General features: G+C 45.2%; 1 protein-coding gene across 5 annotated transcripts in view; it reads right to left on the minus strand.

Annotated features, from left to right (window-relative positions):
- Positions 1 to 3836: 3836 nt before the first annotated feature.
- The window catches only part of rp9 (RP9 pre-mRNA splicing factor), a 38243-nt gene continuing 16599 nt past the window's right edge, over positions 3837 to 25480 (minus strand). For 2 of the 5 annotated variants that reach the window (XM_072509751.1, XM_072509752.1), the window contains exons 5-7: positions 24833 to 25027; positions 12101 to 12162; positions 3837 to 5358 (exon numbers count right to left, since the gene is read on the minus strand). In XM_072509751.1, the coding sequence (XP_072365852.1) occupies positions 5184 to 5358; positions 12101 to 12162; positions 24833 to 25027 (432 nt within the window). In that variant the 3' untranslated portion in view covers positions 3837 to 5183. Of the gene's footprint in view, positions 5359 to 12100; positions 12163 to 24755; positions 25028 to 25480 lie in introns of those variants that run through there. The other 3 variants (XM_072509753.1, XM_072509754.1, XM_072509755.1) reach the window with 3 other exon arrangements.

The raw sequence follows: 25480 nt of genomic DNA on the forward strand, positions 1-25480 counted from the left end.
AACCTGGAACCTCAGTGCCTTGAGTCAGCAGAGCTAACCACTACACCACCATGCTGCACTTTAAAAAAAAAATGGAAATACAGGACTGTCGGAGGTTCTGTGGTGCAGTGATAGTGTTCCTGCCTGTGAGCCAGAAGCTTTGCATTCACACACTCCAGGATTTGATGGCAAAGGAAAGTGCATTTGTGACACATCCAAATAGTTGAGCGCCAACTTTTAAATCCTTCCAAAGTACGCCAATGGCAGGTGGTAAGAGTGGGAGAGATTCCGTCAGCCAACTGATGGAAAGAAATTGGAGCCTTTACAATCACTATCCCTAGCTCCAGGCTACAGCATACTTGTAAACGTATACGTTGCCACAACAACTTGGAATTCTTGGGATCAGTTGGTTAATTTGGTTGGAAGGCTGGAGTAGGTCAGTTAGATGTCAATAGTTTCTGGTTTGATCCCAGTTCCATCAGGGTTAATTTCAGATCTGCTCCTTGTCCTACTCATGGAGATTGTCGCACTGTGGGTTGAACCTGCCTTTGGGCAGAGAACAGAAGACGATAGGTCTGTTATACACAATAAAATAGACTGTATATTGTAAAGTACATAAGACCTGGAACACGGAACACATAGTAGGATATTATATATGTAAGAAGAATGTTATGTCACTGGAATAGTGTAATATCTATTATATATTGAATTCAGTATTTTTTATGAAAGAGTTTTAAGTTAGGTATTTGTTTTTGTGTTGTTAGGAATAAGAGATTACTGAGATATCTGTAGTTGTTTGGGTGGTATCTGCCACTTGGTTTCAGAGTGTGAGGTGTCTGACCGCATTTTGTCTGTTGGTTGACACGGACTGTGTACTTACTGTGAATGTTAGAATCTATGATAGATTTTGCAACTTGTGTTATCCTTACAAATATATATGTATCTGTAAAGTTATAACTGGGACGAAGTAGCTGTGTATTTCTGTTCATCTTTTTGTGTTTAATAATTGTTTTATTCTGTTGAATGTCATCAGCTGACTCCTAAGACTCTGTTCAGCAGATGCCTTTCATGTATCATTTAAAAAAAATGAGTACCCAATAATTTTTTTCCAATTAAGGGGCAATTTAGCGTGGCCAATTCACTTACCCTGCACATCTTTTGGTTTTGGGGGGTGGGGGGTGAGACGAATGCAGACACGGGGAGAATGTGCAAGCTCCACACGGACAGTGACTCGGGTCCTGGATCGAACCCGGGTTCACGGCGTCACCACGCCATCCAAAATAACAAAGATAAAGGTGCACATTATTATAAGCATTTAAAAGATTAAATGTTTTTGGCAAGGAAGAATTGCACTATGAATTGGGATCATCACAAATTGCTGGTTGATTTGCTGTTAGCCTGACAAAAATAAGATTGGGCTACTATTGCTCTACAAGTTTAAACATTTGCGCTAGTTTCACTGTAACTACAAATTAAAATCACCATGCAAAGTTAGGACAGACTATTTACAATGTAAGGATTCTCTAGAGTCATGTTCCATTGTCATTCAACATCAAGAGGCCCAGAAGTGGAACACCTAAGAGTGTGGAGTTGCAGTGGTTTTAAAAAAAAAACTTTTCTTTTGTTTTTCTCTCCCTTAATCCAATATTTATTTCTCTCTCTTTATATATCTAACTTGACTGTAATTCAAAGGTCAAAGCAAATTACTGTGGATGTGGAATCCGAAACAAATACAGAAAATACTGGACAATCTCAGGTCTGACAGCATCTGTGGAGAGAAGGGAGCTAACGTTTTGAGTCTGGATGACTCTTTGTCAAAGAGTAATTCATTGGCCATTAAAACAAAATGCTGGTTCCATCATTCACCAAGATCGCAGATCAGCTGTTCAACCTTCACATCTGCCCTTTCAGGCCATCGAATTATCAGGAACATTCTCCCCATGTCCTGACCAACATTTCTACAACTAAAACCACCAAAAACAGATTGTCATTTTACTCATTGCAATTTGAAGAACCTTATTCAATGCAAATTAGTTGCAGTTCGCCTACATTGCAATAGTGACAGCACTTCATATTACATAAGGATGACGGCATGGTGGCCCTGTGGTTAGCATTGCTGCCTACGGTGCTGAGGACCTGGGTTCGATCCTCGCCCTGGATCACTGTCCGTGTGGAGTTTGCACATTCTCCCCATGTCTGCGTGAGTTTCACCCTCACAACCCAAAGATGTGCAGGCTAGGTGAATTGGCCATATCTTTTTATTAAAACAGTAAAAAATATATTAAAGGCCAACCGGTACAAGGCACTAGTTTTGTGTGAGACAGAGTTTCCACCCCTCAGTACCAATGTGGGGTGGGGGATATTAAAACAGTTCACAACACAGTTGTCCAAAAAACAAACAGTACAAGCGCTAAACTTTGCACTGGACAGACCAGATACCCTCGCCTCTGTACTAACAGAAGGGAAAGGAGGCGGGGGGGGGGGGGGGTGGGGGGAGAAGAGGGAGGGAGTCGGGGTGTTGGTGGACGGGGCCCAGTAGGACACTGCCTGAATTATCTACGGAGGCAGAAAAACAAAAGAACCTTCAATTATGACGTGCCAGATTCCAGGAGTCCCTGCTTGATTGCCCCTTAATTGGAAAAAAAAATTGGGTGCTCTAAATTTAAAAAAAATTACATAAGGATGTAAAGCTCTTTGGATGTCCCAAGATCACAAAAGTATATAAATTTACAGTCTTTATTTTATGTCCAATAAAACCACAAAAGCTAAACTTTTACCTAATTTAATGTTGTTGCACATAATTAAGTTTTGGGGCAGTGGGAGATAATTTTCTACTGGAACTGTGTTAGGTCATGTAAGGTTGTCAGATGGCTGATCTGACCCTGCTGTGACCCCAATCTATGTATGACCCCCAGTCCATTCAGGACAGTCTTTTAGCTACAGCTGGAAACCGTTTTGAAAGGGGTGGTCTCGTGATTAACATGAACTCCAATTGCTCTGCCCATCATCCAGTCAAGTTTTTCATTGCTGTAGGGAAGGGAAATCATCCACAGCACCATTCAGTGTAGCAGTTCAACTAGACAATCTACATGTAAAGGAAACAAGAACATGTGTCTATGACTCTGAATGAGCTTGTCTGAACATTGCTGGACATCTTTGCATGGAATGGGAAAGGCAGGAATGTGGAAACATATTTGATTACTCTGCTTCCATCCTACAATGGACATACTTGTACCTCTCCCATGCAGTGATTCTTCGATTGGTAGAACAGAGGCAGAATGGGGAATGTGGGGTTTGAATCCTTATGATTGCCACATTCTCTTACCCACACTCCTTTAAATGCAGCACAGTGGTAAACAGTTTATAACTCAGGGGATAGAGAGGGGGAAGTGCAGCTATTTCTAGAGGTAGGTATTAAGCAGAAAACCTCACTGTCCCAGCTCCCTCAGATCTTCTCAGGGCCATCTGAGATCAAATATCCTGCTGCCGCATTCTCATCTATAATTATCCCTACTCTCTTGTAGTTGCTTTTTAAAAATCTTCTCTTAAGTTCCGAACATTTCTTTTTGTTTTCTTCCAGCAGCTCTCTCCCATTCCCTTTAACTTTCCCATTGTTATTATACGCTTCTTTCTTCACTGCTCTCATCGTATCCCCAATCTTTTTTCCTTCCCACTAACCTCTCCTCCCTCCCAACCTCATTCTCATTGCTATTTCTACTTCTGTCTCTACATACAATTTACCTGAAATTATACAAAACTGCTACATTCCGATTTAAATACAATTTACCTGAAATTATACAAAACTGCTACATTCTGATTTAAATACAATTTACCTGAAATTATACAAAACTGCTACATTCTGATTTAAATACGTTTATCAATAGAAAAATGGTGACATTGCTCATGGTAAGAAAAGAGAAAGAAAGGACTGGCTTACATTTATATTGCACCTTTCATTTGTGCTTTTAGCTAATGAAGCATTCTCAAATTGTTATTGTTGTAATGTGAAAAAGTGATGCAGCTAATTTGCACACAGGAAGGTGCCACAAACAGTAATGATTGAAATGACCAAAAAATCTTTCAGTGGTGTTGGTTAAGGGTATGTTGGCCAGGATACCTAGGGAACTCACCTACTGTTCTAAAACCAGTGTTGACAAAAAGGTAACCTACATGAAACATTAACTGTTTTTACATGGATGCTACTAGGCTTGCTGAATATTTTCCATTTACGATTAGTTAACAAGACAATAAATGCTAAGAACAATCCTTTCCACTCTCCCAAATTTAGGGCTAAGTAATTTTTGTTGAAAATACGATAAATTTCAGTTACTGAGGGGGAGGGGAGAAAGGCAAATAACAAAAAAAAAAGCACTGGCATCAAATGAACACTTCTGCTTCAAAACAGTGGATCTACAAATATTGCACAGGCATCTACACTAGGATTCAGATTTTACAAGTTTCTCCTTTGATAGATAGTAAACTGAAACAAGGAATAATCTGGAGATAAAGCTGTCTTAGCATTGATAATGCTTGGGGAGGGGCTGCAATAAAATTACTTGATATCACAAAAGCTTTAGTGCAATTCAGATTAATGAAAACAATCTCACTGCTACATTTTGATTTCATGCTTTTTAAAAAACAATATGCATAGCATTTTTGCCACATTGATGTTTTCAACGAGCAATATTTTGATAAATGTTACTACAGGGGTTATAACTTGTAAATGAACCTCATAAAATGGAGGAAATTACTACCTGTCACTTTTTTCCCCACAAAGCCTTTAGTATTTTTCTTTCCAGAAGAACATAACACACCAGCTTTATAATGTCATTGTATGTTCCTATGCCCGTGTTAAAGCGATTTGCATTTCTATTGTTACAAGTTAGATGTACACCGATAAGAAGCAAAAGCAGTCTTTCATCAACTAGCTACTTTAGGATGAAAATGTTTCCATGGAGACTAATCCTCAATCTAGCAAATTGACAGGTGTACAATTGCTGGAAAATTGAATTCAATATCTGTACATACTCTATTGCAAAGGGAAGCATGTTAATCTCAATCAGGTTCAGGGATGGGTTTTATTGTTTTTACAGCTTTTCCCCACGTTGGTGCAAATATCCAACGTATAAAGCTGCTCAAAAAGAATACTCAATGAAGATAACAAATATTTGCAAAAAAATTTCAAAACATTCAAGTCTTTCGTCTTATTCTGAGCTGGCACTTGATTTTCTAGCCTTGTGTTTCTTCTTTTTTATCTTCTTCTTCTTTCTCTTCTTCTCTTTTCTCCTCTTTTTTCTGTGCCCAGCTCCAGAATCTGCAGAGCTGGAACTCTTACTATCTGATGTGGTGTCCTCCAACATCTGCTTCAGCTGTTGTATCCTGGGGAAAAAATGTCACATTACAGTAATTAGAACAAATAACTATGCTCACCATGGACTTTGTTTTTAAAAAGTATTTTTTACTTTAACCGTCATTGGACTCATAATCCAGAGGCCAGGATAGTGCTGTAATAGTGTTCAAATCCCACAATAGCAACCGGTGGAATGTAAATTCAGTTAATGCATTTATAATATAAAGCATGTCTCAGTATTGGTGACCATGACAACTATCGTAAAAAACCATCGGATTCACTAATGTCCTTTAGGAAAGGAAATCTGCGCTTCTTTCGGTTCTGGGGTGAGATCCCTGTCGACATGAGAGCTAAGTGGCGGAAGAAGCGTTATGCGCAGACTGAAGCGTAAAAGACGAAAGATGATGCAGAGGTCGAGGTGAACAACTGTTGAAGATGCAGTACTGACCAGGCTTTGATGAATCTTACATGGCAAATGGACACTGATGCTTCTGTTTATACATCTTTTTCTAAGACCCAACAATATAGAGGCACCTTGGATGCTGGTCATGAGAAGATCTGTACATTGATCTGTTCTGGTACTGTGCCTTCATGTACAGTCATTGTAAAATAAAATGGGAAAACTGAAAAAAAAAGGAAATCTGCTGTCCTTACCTGGCCTAGCCTCCATGTGACTCCAGGTTCACAGCAATGTCGTAGACTCTTAAATGCCCTTGAAATGGCCTAGCAAGCTACTCAGTTTTAAGGACAATTACAGATAGGCAACAAATGCTGGCCTTTCCAGCGACACCCAGAGTCACAAAAGGATAAAGAAAAAAAAGAAAAGTTTCAACATCAAGAGCAAATCTGTACAATTGACAGAAAATGGGATACAATTTAATGAAATAAATCTATAGGACGGTTTCCGGTGGCGGTCATGAGCTGATCGGTCGCACACAAGGTGGCTGCTTCCTGGAGGCTTTGGTTTTGGCCCTTTCTTTTGTTTTTCTTCTTTTTAAAAAAAAATTTAGTGTACCCAATTCAGTTTTTCCAATTAAGGGGCAATTTAGTGTGGCCAATCCACCTACCCTGCACATCTTTGGGTTGTGGGGGCGAAACCCACACAAGCACGGGGAGACTGTGCAAACGGACAGTGACCCAGAGCCAGGATCGAACCTGGGATCTCGGCGCCGTGAGGCAGCAGTGCTAACCCACTGCACCACCGTGCTGCCCAGTTTTGGCCCTTTCTACCCGGTCAATTGGCACTTTGTTTGAGGGGGTTGGTTTCTCTCCAAAGTGTAATGTCGGTGGGCTACAACACCCGAAAAGCACCCGGAGGTGGAGGAGGCCCACCAGTCGCCGCAACAGAGACTGAGAGCTGCCACGGGTGGTGATCGTCCCGATGCACAAGTTTCAGGAGAAGGTGAGGATTTTTGGCTGGGTGAAGTCGAAACAAGATTGCAGCTGGAAGGGTCACAGATTTGGATCTACCAGGACATTGGCGTTGGACTGGCCAAGCAGCAGGTGGGTTTTAACAGGGCCAAGGCAGTGCTCTTTCAGAGCAAGGCCCGGTTCAGGATGTTGTACCCGGCCAGGCTCTGGGTGACTTTTAAGGACAAAGAACATTATTTCACAATGCCAGAGGAGGCAAATGACTTTGTTTTCTGAACAAGGTCCTTCTCGTGTTATGGTCGATGAAGGATTGGTTCCGAGTCATGGGTTTCTTTCTCCTGCTGGCGAGAGGTAGGGAGGGGGCTCTGGCAGGAGGGGGGCATGGGTAGGGGCTTTCCGAAGGGCAAAGATGGGGGAGGCAGAGTGGTTTAGGCGGTGTGCGTGGGATCCTTTGTGTAGTTCTCCAGATGGGAGTTGCCATGCTAGCTGGGATGCTAGTAAACAGAAGTAGTGTGGAGGAGGGGGCTGCGATGGGTACCGGGTGGGGTGCAATTAGGTAGGAAGGGGGTTGGTTGGAGGGGTGGTTCGAAGGGGTGGTTCGAATGGGGAGGAAGAAAGGGATTAGCAGTGGGGCGGTGGGAGTCGCGTGGGGAATGTACTGGTGATGCAAATGGCTCTGGCGTGTAGGTAAGAATGGAGGGGGCTGCCATTTTGAGTGGGGCTGGACAAGAGAAGGGACTGGGAGTAGGGAGAATTTTGTGTTAGGTTGGGATAGCAGACCTTAATAGAGGGGAGGGGGGGGAAAAGAGTCAGAAACCCTTGGTGAAGATAGTGATGTGAAGTATGCGGTGGCTGAATGGCCACATGCTACATTATGTGGATGAGGTTCCAAATGGGCAGAGCTCAAAGACCCTCGTAGAGGTTAAATTTAGTGCTCCTGGCAGACAAAACGTTCTGTGAGAAGATGGCCTCAGTAATAGAGGACTATGTGGAGCTTAACCAAAGTCTCACCCTCCACGTTCTGGGAGGGGCTGAAGGCAGTGGTCTGGGGTGAGGTTATATCCTAGAAGACCCACAGAGACAAGGTTGGGAGTGCGGATGGACAAAAGCTGCTGGTTGTCGTTGTGGAAGTGGACAGACGATACTCAGTGGCTCCGACCAGAGTTCTTAACAGAGAGGAGGAAGTTCTTTTTTTTATTTTTGCACACACCTGGCCATCAGGGTGTACCCTATGTCAACAAGAAGGGGTCCCCCTCGCTCAACATCCAGCTCGTGTGACCACCCTGAAGATCATGCACGTGTGTGCACGCTTCTCATTACATCCTGGAGCAGGCAGACATCCCCGGACTCTCAGAGGACCACCCCAGGATGTCCGGTTGGCTCTTGGGGAATAAGGGATACCCGCTGAGGACCTTGCTATTGACGCCAGTAGAGAGGCTGGTGACTGATGTGGTGACCCGGTACAACGAGGCCCATGCAGCCACCTGGTCTGTCTTTGAGCAGTCCATTGGACTGCTGTAAATGTGGTTCTGATGAATCGACTGCTCTTGTGGTGTACTGCAGAATACCTCCGGAGGGTCGCCCTCTTTGTGCTCCACAATCTGGCACAGCAGTAAAGCAACAGCTGGAGGTGAAGGAGGAGGAATATGTGGCCACGTCCGAGGCAGAGGAGAAGGAGGATGATGAGGAGGTGCCAGACAGGTGGCAGTCCCCCCACCCCAATTTACCACCGTCCCAGGGTCTTGTGTATCATCAATCCAGGGTGCTGGGACTCTGTCGGTACTGTAAGCAGGTCACTGTAGAGTACAGGTTGTGGTGAATGTTGTTAAATTTCTCTCACACAATAGTGTCCACCACTGTCCATTCGCCCCATGATCCCTATTTCTCGCCCCCCACCCCCCCAGTGCCTTCAGTGAGCCCCAGCATGCTTAGCCATCTGCAGGATGCACATCAGAGGTGGAGGTACCCCGGAATAGGCCGGCACTGTTCTGTGGGAGAATGGGCATGTGGTCAGTGGGAGGCGATTGGTCATTTGTATGACATTAACAACTCACTTTTGACAATCTTCACCTCTGCACCATGCACCGACCTACACATTGGTGGTCGCCCTGTCTTCAGCCACCCCCCGTCGCCTCCAGGGCCCATTCCTCAAAGGTGGTGAGGATTCCAATGTCTGTTGCCTCCCTACGGTTGTGGGACAACCTCTCCTGCGGGGACACGAGGGCATAATTAGCTGCATGGTTGCACTGCGCAGGGATGGGTGGGGGGCAGCATGGGTGCGCCAGGGCACGGCGCTGGGATGGTGCCAACACACTTATGCGACCTGGTGTAGGTCGTTGACCTTGTGGTACAACCCCGCCCTTTCCCTACAACCCAACATAACCTGCATGTTTTTTGGCACTATAGGGTCGATTTTATCATGCAGAAAACCTACACAGACACTGTGAGAACGTATAGACTCCACACAGATGGTCACCCAAGGCTGGGCTTGAACCTGGGCTCCTGGCGCTTTGAGGCAGTAATACTAACCGCCGTGCCACCAGAGACATACCAGCAGCACTGTTTTGGAAAGTGACGCCATCGGAACATATGCAACGGAGGCAAAGGAACTGAGAGAATGGGATGGGATCCTTTTAGGATGTGGGGTGTGAAGAGCTGTAGCCAAGGTAGCTGTGGGAGTCGGTGGGTTGTAATGGAAACTAGTGGACAGTCAATCTGCAGAAATGGAGATAGAGAGGAAGAAGGGAAAGGAAGTGTCAGAGATGGACCATGTGAAGGTGATAGAAGGGTCGAAATTGGAAGTGAAACAGATAAAAACATTTTCAGATCCAGGCGGGAACATGAAGCGACACCAAAATAGTCGTCAATATACCGATAAATGAGTTGTGGGATGGGATCGAAGTAGGACTGGCACAAAGAATGTTCCATATACCCCATAAAGAGACAGGCAAATCTGGGACCCATAGCTATACCTTTGGTTTGGAGGAAGTGTGGCAAGTTAAAGGTAGAAATTGTTTGGTGAGAGGACAAGTTCAGCCAGACGGAGGAGAGTGGTGGTGGATGGGGATTGTTCAGGCCACTGTTTGAGGAAGAAGCAGAGAGCCCTCAGACCATCCTGGTGGGGAATGGAGGTATAGAGGGATTGGGCATCCACGGTAAAGAGAAGGCGGTTAGGGCCGGAGAACTGGAAGTTGTTGATATGATGCAGGGCAGGGATTTTCAAAGTGTGAGTCACGACCCGCAGGTGGGCCGCGGCATTCCTGCATTGGTCCAGATCACGGTAGAAGCGTCCAACAGCCACTACCGGCATTTAAATTGTGAATGAAGGCCGCTACTGGTTCTTAAAAGAGAACAAAATGAGATTGTGCAGTAAAGTGGCAGCAAACAGCAGGTTGTGCACCCTGCACGTACACTTGATGTCAAGTGCCCTGTATGTACTTGCTTTTGGTGTCAAATCACAGAAGACAGATTCTTCCATTTTCGAGCTGTTAGCAAGGCAAGAAGACCGTGAATATGGATTGTTTTGTTACAAGGAAAAGATGGCCAGAGACTCAAATAGACAGTGTACCTACTGGCCAGCATCTCACATGTGAATCTGCTGGGAGAGCTGCTCAGGAGAATCCACAGCAGGACAGAGCTGTGCTGTTAGCTCCAGGTTAATAGCCGACAAAGAAGAAACTTAACTCAGGAATAAAGTAGTATAAAGGTGATTTCTTGAGGTATGGTTTTGTCAATTGCGCCAATGCAAATAAGGATGCAAAGCCCATGTGTGTTATATGGCAAAGGAAAGAAGTTTCAGATTTTGAAAAAAATCTCCTGAGGTTGAGATCCCAGAATCAGTTATTAACTTTTTTCCAAGGGGCAATTTAGCGTGGCCAATCCAACTATTTATTTATTTATTATAAATTTAGAGTACCCAATTCTTTTTTTGCAATTAAGGGGCAATTTAGTGTGGCCAATGCACTTACCCTGCACATCTTTGGGTTGTGGGGGTGAGACCAACAGAGACAAGGGGAATGTGCAAACTCCACACAATGACCCAGGGCCGGGATCGAACCTGGGTCGTCAGTGATGGTCACGAATACTGACTAACCATGCTCATTAATAAATCTAAGCTAAGGTGGCACGGTGGCACAGTGGTTAACACTGCTGTCTCATGGCACCGAGAGCCCGGGTCCAATCCCGGGTCACTGTTTGCGTGGAGTTTGCACATTCTCCCCGTATCTGCGTGGGTCACACCCACACAACCCAAAGATGTGCAGGGTAAGTGCATTGGCCATGCTAAATTGCCCCTTAATTGGAAAAAATGGATTGGGTACTCTAAATTTATAATAAATAAATAAATCTTATAAGATGCCATTTTACTTCTCGGTTCAAGGACATTTTGGGTGCGACCGAATAGTCTCGTCGCGCCCGACTTGGTGGCGCGATGAAGCCGTTAAATTTCGCAAGAGGCCTCCACGGGATTTGCAACACTCAAAATGCCTCACGAGATCTAACAAAATGTCGCAGGGATCCAGATTTACATACTTAAGTAAACAATCAGGCTAATTTAAATATGTTGGTGTCGATTCTCCCGAGGCCCAAGAACTAAGGGGCTGAGCTCATCAGTGCAGGAAGTGAGGCAAGTGTGGCCTTGGCGGGCATTCCCGACAAAGGCCAGAAAAAACAACAGAGTCCTGTTTGCAGAGCCGAGAAAGACCCCGCAGGACTCCTTTTCACACGTTAAATCGCGCCCATTGTTTCAGAAAACTGTTCCAAATACACTCAAAGAAATCTGCTGCCTTTGGGGCTCGACCTGTTCAGTTTCCCTCAGACTTTGTGAAAATTCAAGTCTCCCATTATTACTACTCTGTTTTTGCAAAAAGTTTCTCTGGTCTCTGGCTTTATATTCAGCTACTTTATCACTGATATTTTGAAGTTTATAAAGAATTCCCAAAGTCTTTCATCCCTTTCTATTTGCCAATTCTACCTACAGTATTTCCACTATCTGCTCACCCTTATGGATATCCCTTCTTTCCAATGCTGTAATATGGTCCACTGCTATAACAATATTGCCAAACCTCCTTTCCCATTTCCCTATCATTTTCAACGTCCTCATTGCCTGGAACATTTATCTGCCAGTCATGCCCAGCTTGCAGCTAGGTCTCAGTGTGATTGCTATGTCATATCCTTTAGTTAATTCCCTTCTAATTCACTCATGTTATTTCCAAGGCTACAGGCAATAGTTTCTAAAATTTATGGAATAGACCTTATCCTGTTCTTACATCCTAATGTTTTTAAACACACATTTTAATGTAACTCACTCCTGTTTTTTAAAATAATTTCTGGTGTATTTCCATCAGTTAGTTTCTATATTTGTCCCATCACTATCAGTCCATCACTAAAGGCTATGCTTACCTTGTTTCCTTTTCAAACCGTTTGTTTTCTCTGATCAAGTCATACATGGGATCCTCATGTGCCTAGTAAAATAATGCACCATATTATTAATTTGTTTATGTGGAGTACACATTTCTATGTACTGACAAAAACAACTTATATAACACCTTGAACATAATGAAACATTTCAAGGTGCTTCACAGGAGCATTCCCGTACCAGCCTCCCCGAACAGGTACTGGAATGTGGCGACTAGGGGCTTTTCACAGCAACTTCGTTTGAAGCCTACTTGTGACAGTAAGCGATTTTCATTCCATTTCATTTCATTATAAAACAAAGTGTAGCAAAATAAAAACAGAGTGCTAGAAATATTCAGCTGGTCAGGTAGTATCCATGGAGAGAAACAGTTAACATTTCACGTCAATTGCCTTTCATCAGAACTGGGAAGAGTTGGAGATGCAGCAAAGCAAGGGATGGATGGGATAGCAACAAAAGAAGGTCTGCAATAGGGTGGAAGATAGGAGTATGAATGACAAACCGGGCCAAAGGGACTGGTAATGGGGCAAAAAAAATGTTTTTTTAAAAAAACTTTTGCCTACAGCATATATGCTGTCGGAAAGCAAAAATAAGAAAAAACGGAACATATAAAGGAACCGTTAATAAAAAAATTGGGGGACAGGATTTATGGTCTGAAATTGTTGAACTCAATTTGAGCCCAGAAGGCTGTAAAGTGCCAAATCAAAAGTTGAGGAGCTGTTCCTTAAGCTTTGCTGGATAGTGCAGAGATGTCAGTATGAGAGTAAGAAGGAGAATTAAAATTATAGATATATCATTCATCAGTTCAATCATCATCATTCATTCTAGCATGAAAAAATGGTTTTCAGACTATTCAGCTTCCTTGATTCATAATTTCTACCTTATTCCCTATCCACCCTTTTGATTTGTTGAGCCTCATTTTGTGGTTCACTTTTCTTTCAGTTTCCAATTCTGATGAAAGTTCGACAAGGCTTGGCCCTGCCTTTTCTCTGTGGAGATACTGATGGGTCTGTTGTATTTATCTGGTATTTGCTGTTTTTTTAAATCTGGTATTTGCTGTTTTTAATTTCTTCTTTTAAAAAAACGCATTTTATTCAAACTTGTATCAAAATAGGTTACAGCAAATAAACACCCCTTAAAACATTCTTCCCAACAATCAACAATCAGATTTTCCTCCTTTTTCACCCCCCCCCCCCCCCAACGCGATGAACAGCTCCTCAAACACGGTCACAAACTTCCCCCACATTTTCTCGAACTCCCCTGCTGAGCCCTTTAACTCATACTTTATCTGCTCTAACCACAGGAAGTCGTACAGGTCATCCATCATCCAACCATGCTGCTACCCCCGGTGGCGATGCCGACCGCCGCTCCAGCAAAATTTGTCGCCGTGCAATCAGAGAGGCGAAGGCCATGACATCGGCCTTCCTCCTCTCCATGAGCTCCGGCTTCTCTGAAACCTCAAATATCGCTACCGAAGGGTCCGGGTCCACTCCCTCCTCTACTATCCTGGCCAAGACCGCGAACACTGCCGGCCAGAATGTTCCCAATTTTTCACAACCCCAAAACATGTGCGCATGATTCGCTGGCCCCCGCCCACACCGTTCACACTCATCTGCTACGCCCTGAAAGAACCCACTCATTCTCGCCCGAGTCATATGCACCCTGTGCGCCACCTTGAACTGTATCAGGCTCATCCTTGCACAAGAGGTCCCATTTACCCTTCGCAGTGCCTCACTCCATACTCCCCAATTGATCTCCATTCCCAACTCCACTTTCCATTTCTCCTTGACCTTCACCACCCCAGTAGGTGTATCCCAGCAATCTAGGGAACCCCTTCCAGACCTTTTGTACAAAGTCCCTAACCTGTAGATACCTGAACTCACTACCCCTCGGCAGCTCTACCTTCTCCCTTAGCTCCTCCAGACTGGCGATTCCTTCCTCCAAACACAAATCCCTCACCTTGACCAGCCCCACCTCCCTCCACCTCCTGTATACACTATCCATCCCCCCCCGGCTCAAACCCATGATTCTTGCACAGCGGCGTTAGCACTGACATCCCTTCCACCCTAAAATGCCTCCTCAGCTGATTCCATATCTTCACCGTGGACTGCACCACTGGGCTCCCGGAATACCTACTCGGGGCCATTGGCAATGCTGCCGTCACCATAGCCCTCAAACTAGACCCCTTACAAGATTCCTCCTCCATCCTAACCCACCCTACCCCTTCTCCTTCCCACCACCACCGCACCGTGTCCACATTCGCCGCCCAATAATAATGAAGCAAGTTTGGCAACGCCAAGCCCCCCTGCTGCCTCTGCAGCAGGGTCCTCCCCACCCTCGGCACCTTCCCCGCCCATACAAAGTCAGAGATGATTGTGTCCACTTTCCGAAAAAAGGCCTATGGTACAAAGATCGGGAGAGCCTGTGCTGTTTTTATTTCTGATTTCCAACAGAAGCAGTTTATCCCCTTTTATCGTAATCTTATTCTTTCTGATTTTGTAACCATTTTCATAGTCTGCAAGTGTTACACGTATACACACTTACTTGTAAAATACAAAAAAGCATGCCTATTTCAACTAAAAATGATCGGAAATAATTGTAAATTATGGTTCTTTGTACATATACTTAGAGATAGATGGCATAATAATTAAATTATATGACTGGCACATTGATATACAGCTTCATAAAATATATTATATAGTACCTTACATGTTTTCAGAACTATCACGTGCTTTACCAGCAATGAATTACTTTTCAAGAATGCTCATTGTTGTTAAGGAGACAAAGGCATCAGCTAATTTATGCACAGTAAGATCTCACAAGCAGCAATTTTTTTAAAAATTGAAAGTACCCAATTCATTATTTTTCCAATTAAGGGGCAATTTAGCATGGCCAATCCACTTACCCAACATATCTTTGGATTGTGGGGGTGAGACCCACGCAGGCACGGGGAGAATGTACAAACACCACACAGTGACCCGGGAGCGGAGTAGGGATGGGGGGGGGGGGGGGGGGGGAGCTGGCACTGCCCAACCTCTGTGGGTACTATTGGGCCGCCAATGCAGCGATGGTGCGCAAGTGGGTGATGGAGGGGGAGGGGGCTGCATGGAAGAGGCTGGAGACACCGTCTTGTGAGGGTACGAGTCTGGAGACGCTGGCAACGGCGCCGCTGCCGCTCCCTCCAATGAGATATACCGCAAGCCCGGTAGTGGCGGCTGCCCTCAAAATCTGGGGGCAGTGGAGGCAGAACGGGGGGGGGGTTGGGGCCTCGGTGTGGACCCCAATACGGGGGAACCACCGGTTTGTCCCAGGGAGAATAGACGGAAGGTTTTCGGGGTGGCACAGGGCAGGGATAAGAAGGTTGGGGGACCTGTTTGTGGACGGGAAGTTCGCGAGCCTGGGTGAGCTGGAGGCGAAGTATGGGCTCCCCCGGGGGAACACCTTTAGATATTTACAGGTAAGGGCGTTTGCCAGGCGGCAAGTGGTGGAATTCCCGCGGCTGCTGCCACGCACAGTACAGGACAGGGTGCTCTCGGCGGGCGGGGGGGGGGGGGGGGGGGGGGGGGTGGGGGGGGTTGAAGTGGGGAAGATCTCGGAAACTTACCAGGTGATGCAGGAGGAGGAGGAGGCCTCGGTGGTGGAGTTGAAAGGTAAGTGGGGTGAGGAGTTGGTAGAGGAGATTGAAGAGGGGACGTGGGCAGATGCCCTAGGGAGGATGAACTCTTCCTCTTTGTGCGTGAGGCTCAGCCTCATACAGTTTAAGGTGCTGCACAGGACACACATGACCGGGACAAGGATGAGCCGGTTCTTTGGGGGAAGAGGACAGGTGTGTTAGGTGCTCAGGGAGCCCAGTAAATCACACCCATATGATCTGGGCATGCCCAGCGCTGGAGGAATTTTGGAATGGGTAGCGAGGACGGTGTCGGGTGTGGTAGAATCCAGGGTCAAGCCGGGCTGGAGTCTATTTTATTTTTGTTTAGTTACCCTGGGGGATCTGAGGGGGTGTATATATTTGCTATGTTTGCCTTGTGTTAATTCGGGGTGTTAAGTTATTATTTATGTATGGGGGCAGGGGGACACTGAGGTTGTTTTACTTTGTTCTGTATTTAATTCTATTGGGTTCCTTTATCATTCTGTTGTTGATATTTTGTGAAAACCCCAATAAAAATTATTTTTTAAAAAATACTTTACTTACTAAACTATGTAATTACGCAATTAAACCAAGTCAAAACTTCAACAGGGTAAGAAAAAATCTGGGACAGATAAATTAGAATCAAAGCTTGGCAGGAAAAATGGGCTACCTTTAAAAAATGAGATAGTTTGAGCAGTCAAGGTTTATTCCCATGAAGGGTAAAGGTAGGGCAAACAAATCCAGGGCTCCCTGCATGAGAAGAGAGATAGAGGTTACAATGAAGAAGCAGTGTGGATATGACAGATGTCAGGTGGATAATACAACCAAGAACCAGGATGAATATAGAAGTTTTGGAGAAGTGATAAAGCAAATAAGAGAAGCTAAGAGAGAGTACGCACAGATAACACAAAAGGGAATCAAAAGTCTTTATAGGCAAATGATTATTAAAAGAGTGGTAAAGGTTACTAGACAACAGGTGAGGGAATTTCCATTGCTCCCGACACAGGGGATACAGGACAGGGTGCTTTCAGGGGTGTGGGTCGGAGAGGGCAAGGTGTCAGAGATTTATAGAGAGATGAGGGAAGAGGGGGAGGAGTCGGTGGGCGAACTAAAAGGAAAGTGGGAAGAAGAATTAGGGGAGGAGATAGAGGAGGGTATGTGGGCTGATGCCCTAAGCAGGGTAAATTCCTCTTCCTCATGCGCCAGGCTTAGCCTGATTCAATTTAAGGTGCTACATAGAGCACACATAACGGGGGCAAGATTGAGCAGGTTCTTTGGAGTGGAGGACAAATGTGGGAGGTGTGGCAGGAGCCCGGCAAACCACGCACATATGTTTTGGGCGTGCCCAGCACTGGAAGGGTATTGGAAGGGAGTGACAGGAGTGATTTCGCAGGTGGTGAAGGCCCGGGTCAAAACAGGCTGGGGGTTAGCTCTATTTGGAGTTGCGGAAGAGCCGGGAGTGCAGGAGGCGAAAGAGGCCGATGTCGTGGCCTTTGCGTCCCTAGTAGCCCGGCGCAGGACCCTACTCAAGTGGAAGGAGGCGAAACCCCCCGGACTGGAGGCCTGGGTAAATGATATGGTGGGGTTCATTAAACTGGAGCAGATAAAGTTTGCCCTGAGAGGATCGGCTCAAGGGTTCACCAGGCGGTGGCAGCCATTTCTCGACTACCTAGGGGAACGTTAGAGGGAAGACAGATGACCAGCAGCAGCAACCCAGGGGGAGGGGGAGGGAGGGGGGGGGGGTTAAGTTTAGTTTAGGTCAATAGACAATGGGGATTTGTTACCTGTGTATTGTTAAAAATTTCTGTTTTGTTATTGTTTCGTTTGCTTTGTAAGAGGGAAAAATTGTTGTTTGGAAAAAATTTTCAATAAAATATATTTTTTTAAAAAAGAGTGGTAAAGGGGGAAGCAATTCTGATTAAGGACCAAAAAGGGGATTTACACATCAAGGTAGAGGGCATAGCTAATGCATTAAATGAATACTTTGCATCTGTCTTTACCAGGAAAATGATCCCCAGGTCATAGTAAGAGAGGAGGTAATTCAGATACTTAAAAAAAAATTAGAGTATTTCTTTCCAAATAAGGGGCAATTTAGTGTGGCCAATCCACCTAACCTGCACATCTTTGGATTGTGGGGGTAAAACCTACGCAGACATGGGGAGAATGTGCAAACCCCACACAGTGACCCGGGACCGAGATCGAACCAGTGTCCTCAGCGCCGTAGAGGCAGTGCTAACCACTGAGCCACCCTGGTAATTCAAATACTTGAAGTGTTTAAAACTGATAAGAAGGAGGTATTAGCCAGGCTGCCGATACTTAAAAGTTGACAAGGCATCAGAACTGGATTGAGATTTATTCAAGGATACTGAGAGAAGGAAATTGCAGGGGCACTGGTCATAATTTTTCAGTCTTAGACTCAGGGGTGGTGACTGGAGAATTTCAAATGTTACACCCTTGTTTAAAAAAAAAGTGTAATGATAATCCCATCAACTACAGGCCAGTTTAACCTGTGTTGGGGAAGCTTCTAATTCAGGACAAAATTATTAAGTCACTTGAGCAAATAGAAGTTATTAGGAAAGCCAGCATGGATTTATTATGGGTAAATTGCATTTAACTAACTTTTTAAGAGATTTTTGAAGAGATGACAGAGAGGGGGTTGATGTAGGTAATGCTGTTGATGTGGCGTACATGGACTTCCAGAAGACATTTCATACAGTACCGCACAACAGACGTGTAAGCAAAGTTATAGCGCATTGAATAGAAGAGACAACTTGGATTAACTGAGTGACAGGTTACATTAGGTCGAGGTTAATGGAGGTTTTCCTGACCATGGGAGTTCCCCAGGAATCATGTTGGAACTCTTGCTCATCCTGATGTATATTCATGTCCTAGATCTCAATGTGCAGATCCCAATTTCAAAATTTCCAGATCATTTGAAACTTGGAAACACTGGGAACTGTGAGCAGAATAGTATAGAACTTCAAAAGGCCATAGACAAGTTGGTGGAATGGGTGGATAAGTGGCAGATGAAATTCAATGCAGGAAAGTGTGAAATGCTTCATTTTGGTAGGAAGAACACTGGGAGACAATATAAAGGGCACAATTATTTTTTAAAGATAAATTTAGAATACCCATTTTTTTTTCCAATTAAGGGGTAATTTAGCATGGCCAATTCTCCTATTCTGCACATCTTTTTGGGTTGTGGGGTAAGACCCACACAGACTCGGGGAGAATGTAAATTGGCACAATTCTAATGGAGATGCAGGTACAAAGGGACCTGGGTGCATTTGTGCAGGTGTATATATGGCAGGACAGTATTTTCAACTTTATAAACGGGAAGTACAAGAGCAAGGAGATTGTGTTAAAGTTGTATAAAACCTTAGTTCAGCATCAACTGGAGTATTGGGCTCCACACTTTAGGAAAGATCTGAAGTGAGACTACAGAAAGGATTCACAAGATTGGTTCCAGGGAGGAGGATCTTCAGATTTATAAATTGCAGAAGTTGGGGCTGTTCTCCTTGCAGAAGAGAAGCTTGAGAGAAAATTTGATGGAGGCAAAATCAAAAGCAATCTGGATCAAGTAGATAGGGGAGAACTGTTGCCACTGGTGAAGCATTGAGAATGGGAGACTGACTCAGATTCAAGCAAAAGAAGCAATGGAGACACGAGGAGCAACATTTTCACATAGCGAGTAGTTAAGATCTGGAAAACACTGTCTCAGTGTGATAGAAGCAGGTTCAACTGAAGCATTCATGATTGGATCATCTGAAAAGAGAGAATGTGCAAAGTTATGAGAGAAAATGGGGGCATAGCACTAGATGTGTTGCTCATTCGGAGAGCTGACAGAGGCACGATAAGTCCAATGGCCTCCTCCTGTGCTGTAACAATTCTGTGACACAATGAAAGCTGACCTCAGTTCAACATAAACCAATATAAGTAGCCTACAAAAACATTACTGCTGATATCTGATTTCAGAAAAAGTTAGCTCTAACTGGGTAGCTTTCAAAAACAGACGGAGGCTCGGTGGTGGTGGCCGGGGGGGGTGGGGGGAGGTAGTTTAGTAATGGGGTTCCTTGTTCAATTGCACCTGTTAAACTGCTTCCTACTTTTGATGTGGAGATGCCGGTGCTTGACTGGGGTGGGCACAGTAAGCAGTCTCACAACATTTAAAAAGAGCGGGAGCTGAGAGTCGGAGCGGAGATTTAAAAAGAGCAGGAGCTGCGAGTCGCAGCGGAGATTTAAAGAGAGCGGGAGCTGCGAGTCGGAGCGGAGATTTAAAAAGATCGTGGCCTAGTTTCGGGAGCCGTTCGGAGGAGGTGGAGCAGTCTCTGTCAGGGAGAGAACCTGAGAACATCTAAGACCCTCAGAAGGTAAGTGAGTGATTTTTACTCATTTTTACTTTTATTACCTTTTCAAATTGTGTGTGTGTGTTGTGGGGGGGGGGGGGGGGAGAGAGAAACTGAAGTGACATTACAGAAAAGCTGTGACCCGAGTGGCTGGTTGGGAACCTACACTAAATTTAAAAAATTAAGCATTAAGTAACTAATTAAACATAATTACTGAATTATAATTTAGAGGGGTATCTAAGCCAGAGATCAGAGAGTACTATATTTAGCTTTCACATTTATAGTAGAAATCTAGTGCTAGGAAACAGATAGTTAACAGTAACTTAAGTTTTTTTTAAAAAAAAACTTTTAATTTAAATTTACTAATTAATTGACGCAATGTCAGTTAGAGGGGTGCAGTGCTCTGACTGTGAGATGTGGCACGTCCGGGAGGCTTCCAGCGTCCCGGATGGCTTAATCTGCAGAAGGTGCACCCAACTGGAGCTCCTCACAGACCGCATGGTTCGGTTGGAGCAGCAATTGGATGCACTTAGGAGCATGCAGGTGGAGGAAAGCGTCATAGATCGCAGTTATATAAATATGGTCACACCCAAGGTGCAGGCAGAGAAATGGGTGACCACCAGAAAGGGCAGGCAGTCAGTGCAGGAATCCCGTGGTTGTCCCCCTCTCGAACAAGTATACCCCTTTGGATACTGTCGGGGGGGATAGCCTATCAGGGGGAAGCAGCAGCAGCCAGAGCAGTGGCACCACGGCTGGCTCTGATGTTCAGAAGGGAGGGTCAAAGCACAGAAGAGCAATAGTAATAGGGGACTCTATAGTCAGGGGAACAGATAGGCGCTTCTGTGGACGTGAAAGAGACTCCAGGATGGTGTGTTGCCTCCCTGGTGCCAGGGTCCAGGATGTCTCCGAACGTGTCGAGGGCATCCTGAAGGGGGAGGGCAAACAGGCAGAGGTCGTTGTACATATTGGTACTAACGACATAGGCAGGAAGGGGCATGAGGTCCTGCAGCAGGACTTCAGGGAGCTAGGCAGAAAGTTAAAAGACAGGACCTCTAGGGTTGTAATCTCGGGATTACTCCCTGTGCCACGTGCCAGTGAAGCTAGAAATAGGAAGATAGAGCAGCTAAACACGTGGCTAAACAGTTGGTGTATGAGGGAGGGTTTCCGTATCTGGACCACTGGGAGCTCTTCTGGGGTAGGTGTGACCTATATAAGGACGGGTTGCATCTAAACTGGAGAGGCATAAATATCCTGGCCGCGAGGTTTGCTAGTGTCACACGGGAGGATTTAAACTAGTATGACAGGGGGGTGGGCACGGGAGCAATAGGTCAGAAGGTGAGAGCATTGAGGGAGAACTAGGGAATAGGGACAGTGTGGCTCTGAGGCAGAGCAGACAGGGAGAATTTGCTGAATACAGCGGGTCTGGTGGCCTGAAGTGCATATGTTTTAATGCAAGAAGTATTATGGGTAAGGCAGATGAACTTAAGAGCTTGGATTAGTACTTGGAACTATGATGTTGTTGCCATTACAGAGACCTGGTTGAGGGAAGGGCAGGATTGGCAGCTAAACGTTCCAGGATTCAGATGTTTTAGGCGGGATAGAGGGGGATGTAAAAGGGGTGGCGGAGTTGCGCTACTGGTTAGGGAGAATATCACAGCTGTACTACGGGAGGACACCTCAGAGGGCAGTGAGGCTATATGGGTAGAGATCAGGAATAAGAAGGGTGCAGTCACAATGTTGGGGGTTTACTACAGGCCTCCCAACAGCCAGCGGGAGATAGAGGAGCAGATAGGTAGACAGATTTTGGAAAAGAGTAAGAACAACAGGGTTGTGGTGATGGGAGACTTCAACTTCCCCAATATTGACTGGGACTCACTTAGTGCCAGGGGCTTAGACGGGGCGGAGTTTGTAAGGAGCATCCAGGAGGGCTTCTTAAAACAATATGTACACAGTCCAACTAGGGAAGGGGCGGTACTGGACCTGGTATTGGGGAATGAGCCCGGCCAGGTGGCAGAAGTTTCAGTAGGGGAGCATTTCGGGAACAGTGACCACAATTCAGTAAGTTTTAAAGTGCTGGTGGACAAGGATAAGAGTGGTCCTAGCATGAATGTGCTAAATTGGGGGAAGGCTAATTATAACAATATTAGGCGGGAACTGAAGAACCTAGATTGGGGGCGGATGTTTGAGGGCAAATCAACATCTGACATGTGGGAGGCTTTCAAATGTCAGTTGAAAGGAATTCAGGACCGGCATGTTCCTGTGAGGAAGAAGGATAAATACGGCAATTTTCGGGAACCTTGGATAACGAGAGATATTGTAGGCCTCGTCAAAAAGAAAAAGGAGGCATTTGTCAGGGCTAAAACGCTGGGAACAAACAAAGCCTGTGTGGAATAGAAGGAACGTAGGAAGGAACTTAAGCAAGAAGTCAGGAGGGCTAGAAGGGGTCACGAAAAGTCATTGGCAAATAGGGTTAAGGAAAATCCCAAGGCTTTTTACACGTACATAAAAAGCAAGAGGGTAAGCCAGGGAAAGGGTTGGCCCACTGAAGGATAGGCAAGGGAATCTATGTGTGGAGCCAGAGGAAATGGGTGAGGTACTAAATGAATACTTTGTATCAGTATTCACCAAAGAGAAGGAATTGGTAGATGTTGAGTCTGGAGAAGGGTGTGTAGATAGCCTGGGTCACATTGAGATCCAAAAAGACGAGGTGTTGGGCGTCTTAAAAAATATTAAGGTAGATAAGTCCCCAGGGCCTGATGGGATCTACCCCAGAATACTGAAGGAGGCTGGAGAGGAAATTGCTGAGGCCTTGACAGAAATCTTTGGATCCTCACTGTCTTCAGGTGATGTCCCGGAGGACTGGAGAATAGCCAATGTTGTTCCTCTGTTTAAGAAGGGTAGCAAGGATAATCCAGGGAACTACAGGCCGGTGAGCCTTACTTCAGTCGTAGGGAAATTACTGGAGAGAATTCTTCGAGACAGGATCTACTCCCATTTGGAAGCAAATGGACGTATTAGTGAGAGGCAGCATGGTTTTGTGAAGGGGAGGTTGTGTCTCACTAACTTGATGGAGTTTTTCGAGGAGGTCACAAAGATGATTGATGCAGGTTGGGCAGTGGATGTTGTCTCTATGGACTTCAGTAAGGCCTTTGACAAGGTCCCTCATGGTAGACTAGTACAAAAGGTGAAGTCACACGGGATCAGGGGTGAGCTGGCAAGGTGGATACAGAACTGGCTAGGTCATAGAAGGCAGAGAGTAGCAATGGAAGGATGCTTTTCTAATTGGAGGGCTGTGACCAGTTCCACAGGGATCAGTGCTGGGGCCTTTGCTGTTTGTAGTATATATAAATGATTTGGAGGAAAATGTAACTGGTCTGATTAGTAAGTTTGCAGACGACACAAAGGTTGGTGGAATTGCAGATAGCGATGAGGACTGTCAGAGGATACAGCAGGATTTAGATTGTTTGGAGACTTGGGCGGAGAGATGACAGATGGAGTTTAATCCGGACAAATGTGAGGTAATGCATTTTGGAAGGTCTAATGCAGGTAGGGAATATACAGTGAATGGTAGAACCCTCAAGAGTATTGAAAGTCAGAGAGATCTAGGAGTACAGGTCCACAGACCACTGAAAGTGGCAACACAGGTGGAGAAGGTAGTCAAGAAGGCATACGGCTGCTTGCCTTCGTTGGCCGGGGCATTGAGTATAAGAATTGGCAAGTCACGCTGCAGTTGTATAGAACCTTAGTTAGGCCACACTTGGAGTATAGTGTTCAATTCTGGTCGCCGCACTACCAGAAGGATGTGGAGGCTTTAGAGAGGGTGCAGAAGAGATTTACCAGAATGTTGCCTGGTATGGAGGGCATTAGCTATGAGGAGCGGTTGAATAAACTCGGTTTGTTCTCACTGGAACGACGGAGGTTGAGGGGCGACCTGATAGAGGTTTACAAAATTATGAGGGGCATAGACAGAGTGGATAGTCAGAGGCTTTTCCCCAGGGTAGAGGGGTCAATTACTAGGGGGCATATGTTTAAGTGAGAGGGGCAAGGTTTAGAGTAGATGTACGAGGCAAGTTTTTTTTACACAGAGGGTAGTGGGTGCCTGGAACTCGCTACCGGAGGAGATGGTGGAAGCAGGGACGATAGTGACATTTAAGGGGCATCTTGACAAATACATGAAAAGGATGGGAATAGAGGGATACGGACCCAGGAAGTGTAGAAGACTGTAGCTTAGTCGGGCAGCATGGTCGGCACGGGCTTGGAGGGCCGAAGGGCCTGTTCCTGTGCTGTACATTTCTTTGTTCTTTGTTTTGTAACACCAGGTTAAAGTCCAATAGGTTTATTTGAAATCACAAGCTTTTGGAGTGCTGCTCCTTCATCAGATGAAGTGGAGGCAGGTTCACAAACACAGCATGTATGGGAGCCACAATAGCAAGATAATTACAGATTGGAATGAGAAGAATGGTTGGAATGCGAGTCTTTACAGGTATGCAAGTCTTTCTTGGTACAAACAGTGCGAGTGGAATGAGGGATAATCACAGGTATGCGAGTCTTTACAGGTATGCAAGTCTTTCTTGGTACAAACAGTGCGAGTGGGATGAGGGATAATCACAGGTAATCGATATGTGAATTGTCTCAAGGCAGGACAGTTAGTAGGATTCTGCAAACCGGGCAGTATGGTGGAGGTTACATGTAATGTGACATGAACCCAAGATCCCGATTGAGTGCGTGCGGAACTTTGCTACCAGGTGTGCTCGCCGATTCTGCGTTGTCGTGTATCTTGAAGGCCGCCCTGGAGAATATTTGCCCGATAATCGGAGGCTGAATGTCCTTGACTGCGGAAGTGTTCCCTGACTGGAAGGGAACACTCCTGCCTGATGATTGTTGCACGGTGTCCGATCATCTGTTGTTGTAGCATCTGCATGGTCTCGCATCCTTTCCTGCAGCATGAGGTAGAGAACATTGACCGAGTCACATGACTATGTACCATGTACCTGGTGGGTGGTGTTCTCACGTGTAATGGTAGTGTCCATGTCAATGATCCCTTCTTCACAATCCATTCTGTAATTATTTTGCAATTGTGTCTCTCCTATATATGCTGTGTTTATGAACCTGCCTCCACTTCACCTGATGAAGGAGCAGCGCTCTGAAACCTTGTGATTTCAAATAAACCTGTTGGACTTTAACCTGGACTTGAGAGACTTCTTACTGTTCCTACTTTTGATTTGGTTCTTTTCTGTTTTATTGTTTATGAAATTTATATTATGTGTATACTTTTGTTGATATGTATATTACTGTTTATATTTGATAATTCAATAAAACGTTTATTAAAAAAAGCTTTCAAAAACAATAATCTAGGCGACACAGTGGTTAGCACTGCTGCGTCAAAGCAC

Source organism: Scyliorhinus torazame, chromosome 6 (genome assembly GCF_047496885.1).
Source record: "Scyliorhinus torazame isolate Kashiwa2021f chromosome 6, sScyTor2.1, whole genome shotgun sequence".
Classification (NCBI taxonomy): domain Eukaryota; kingdom Metazoa; phylum Chordata; class Chondrichthyes; order Carcharhiniformes; family Scyliorhinidae; genus Scyliorhinus; species Scyliorhinus torazame.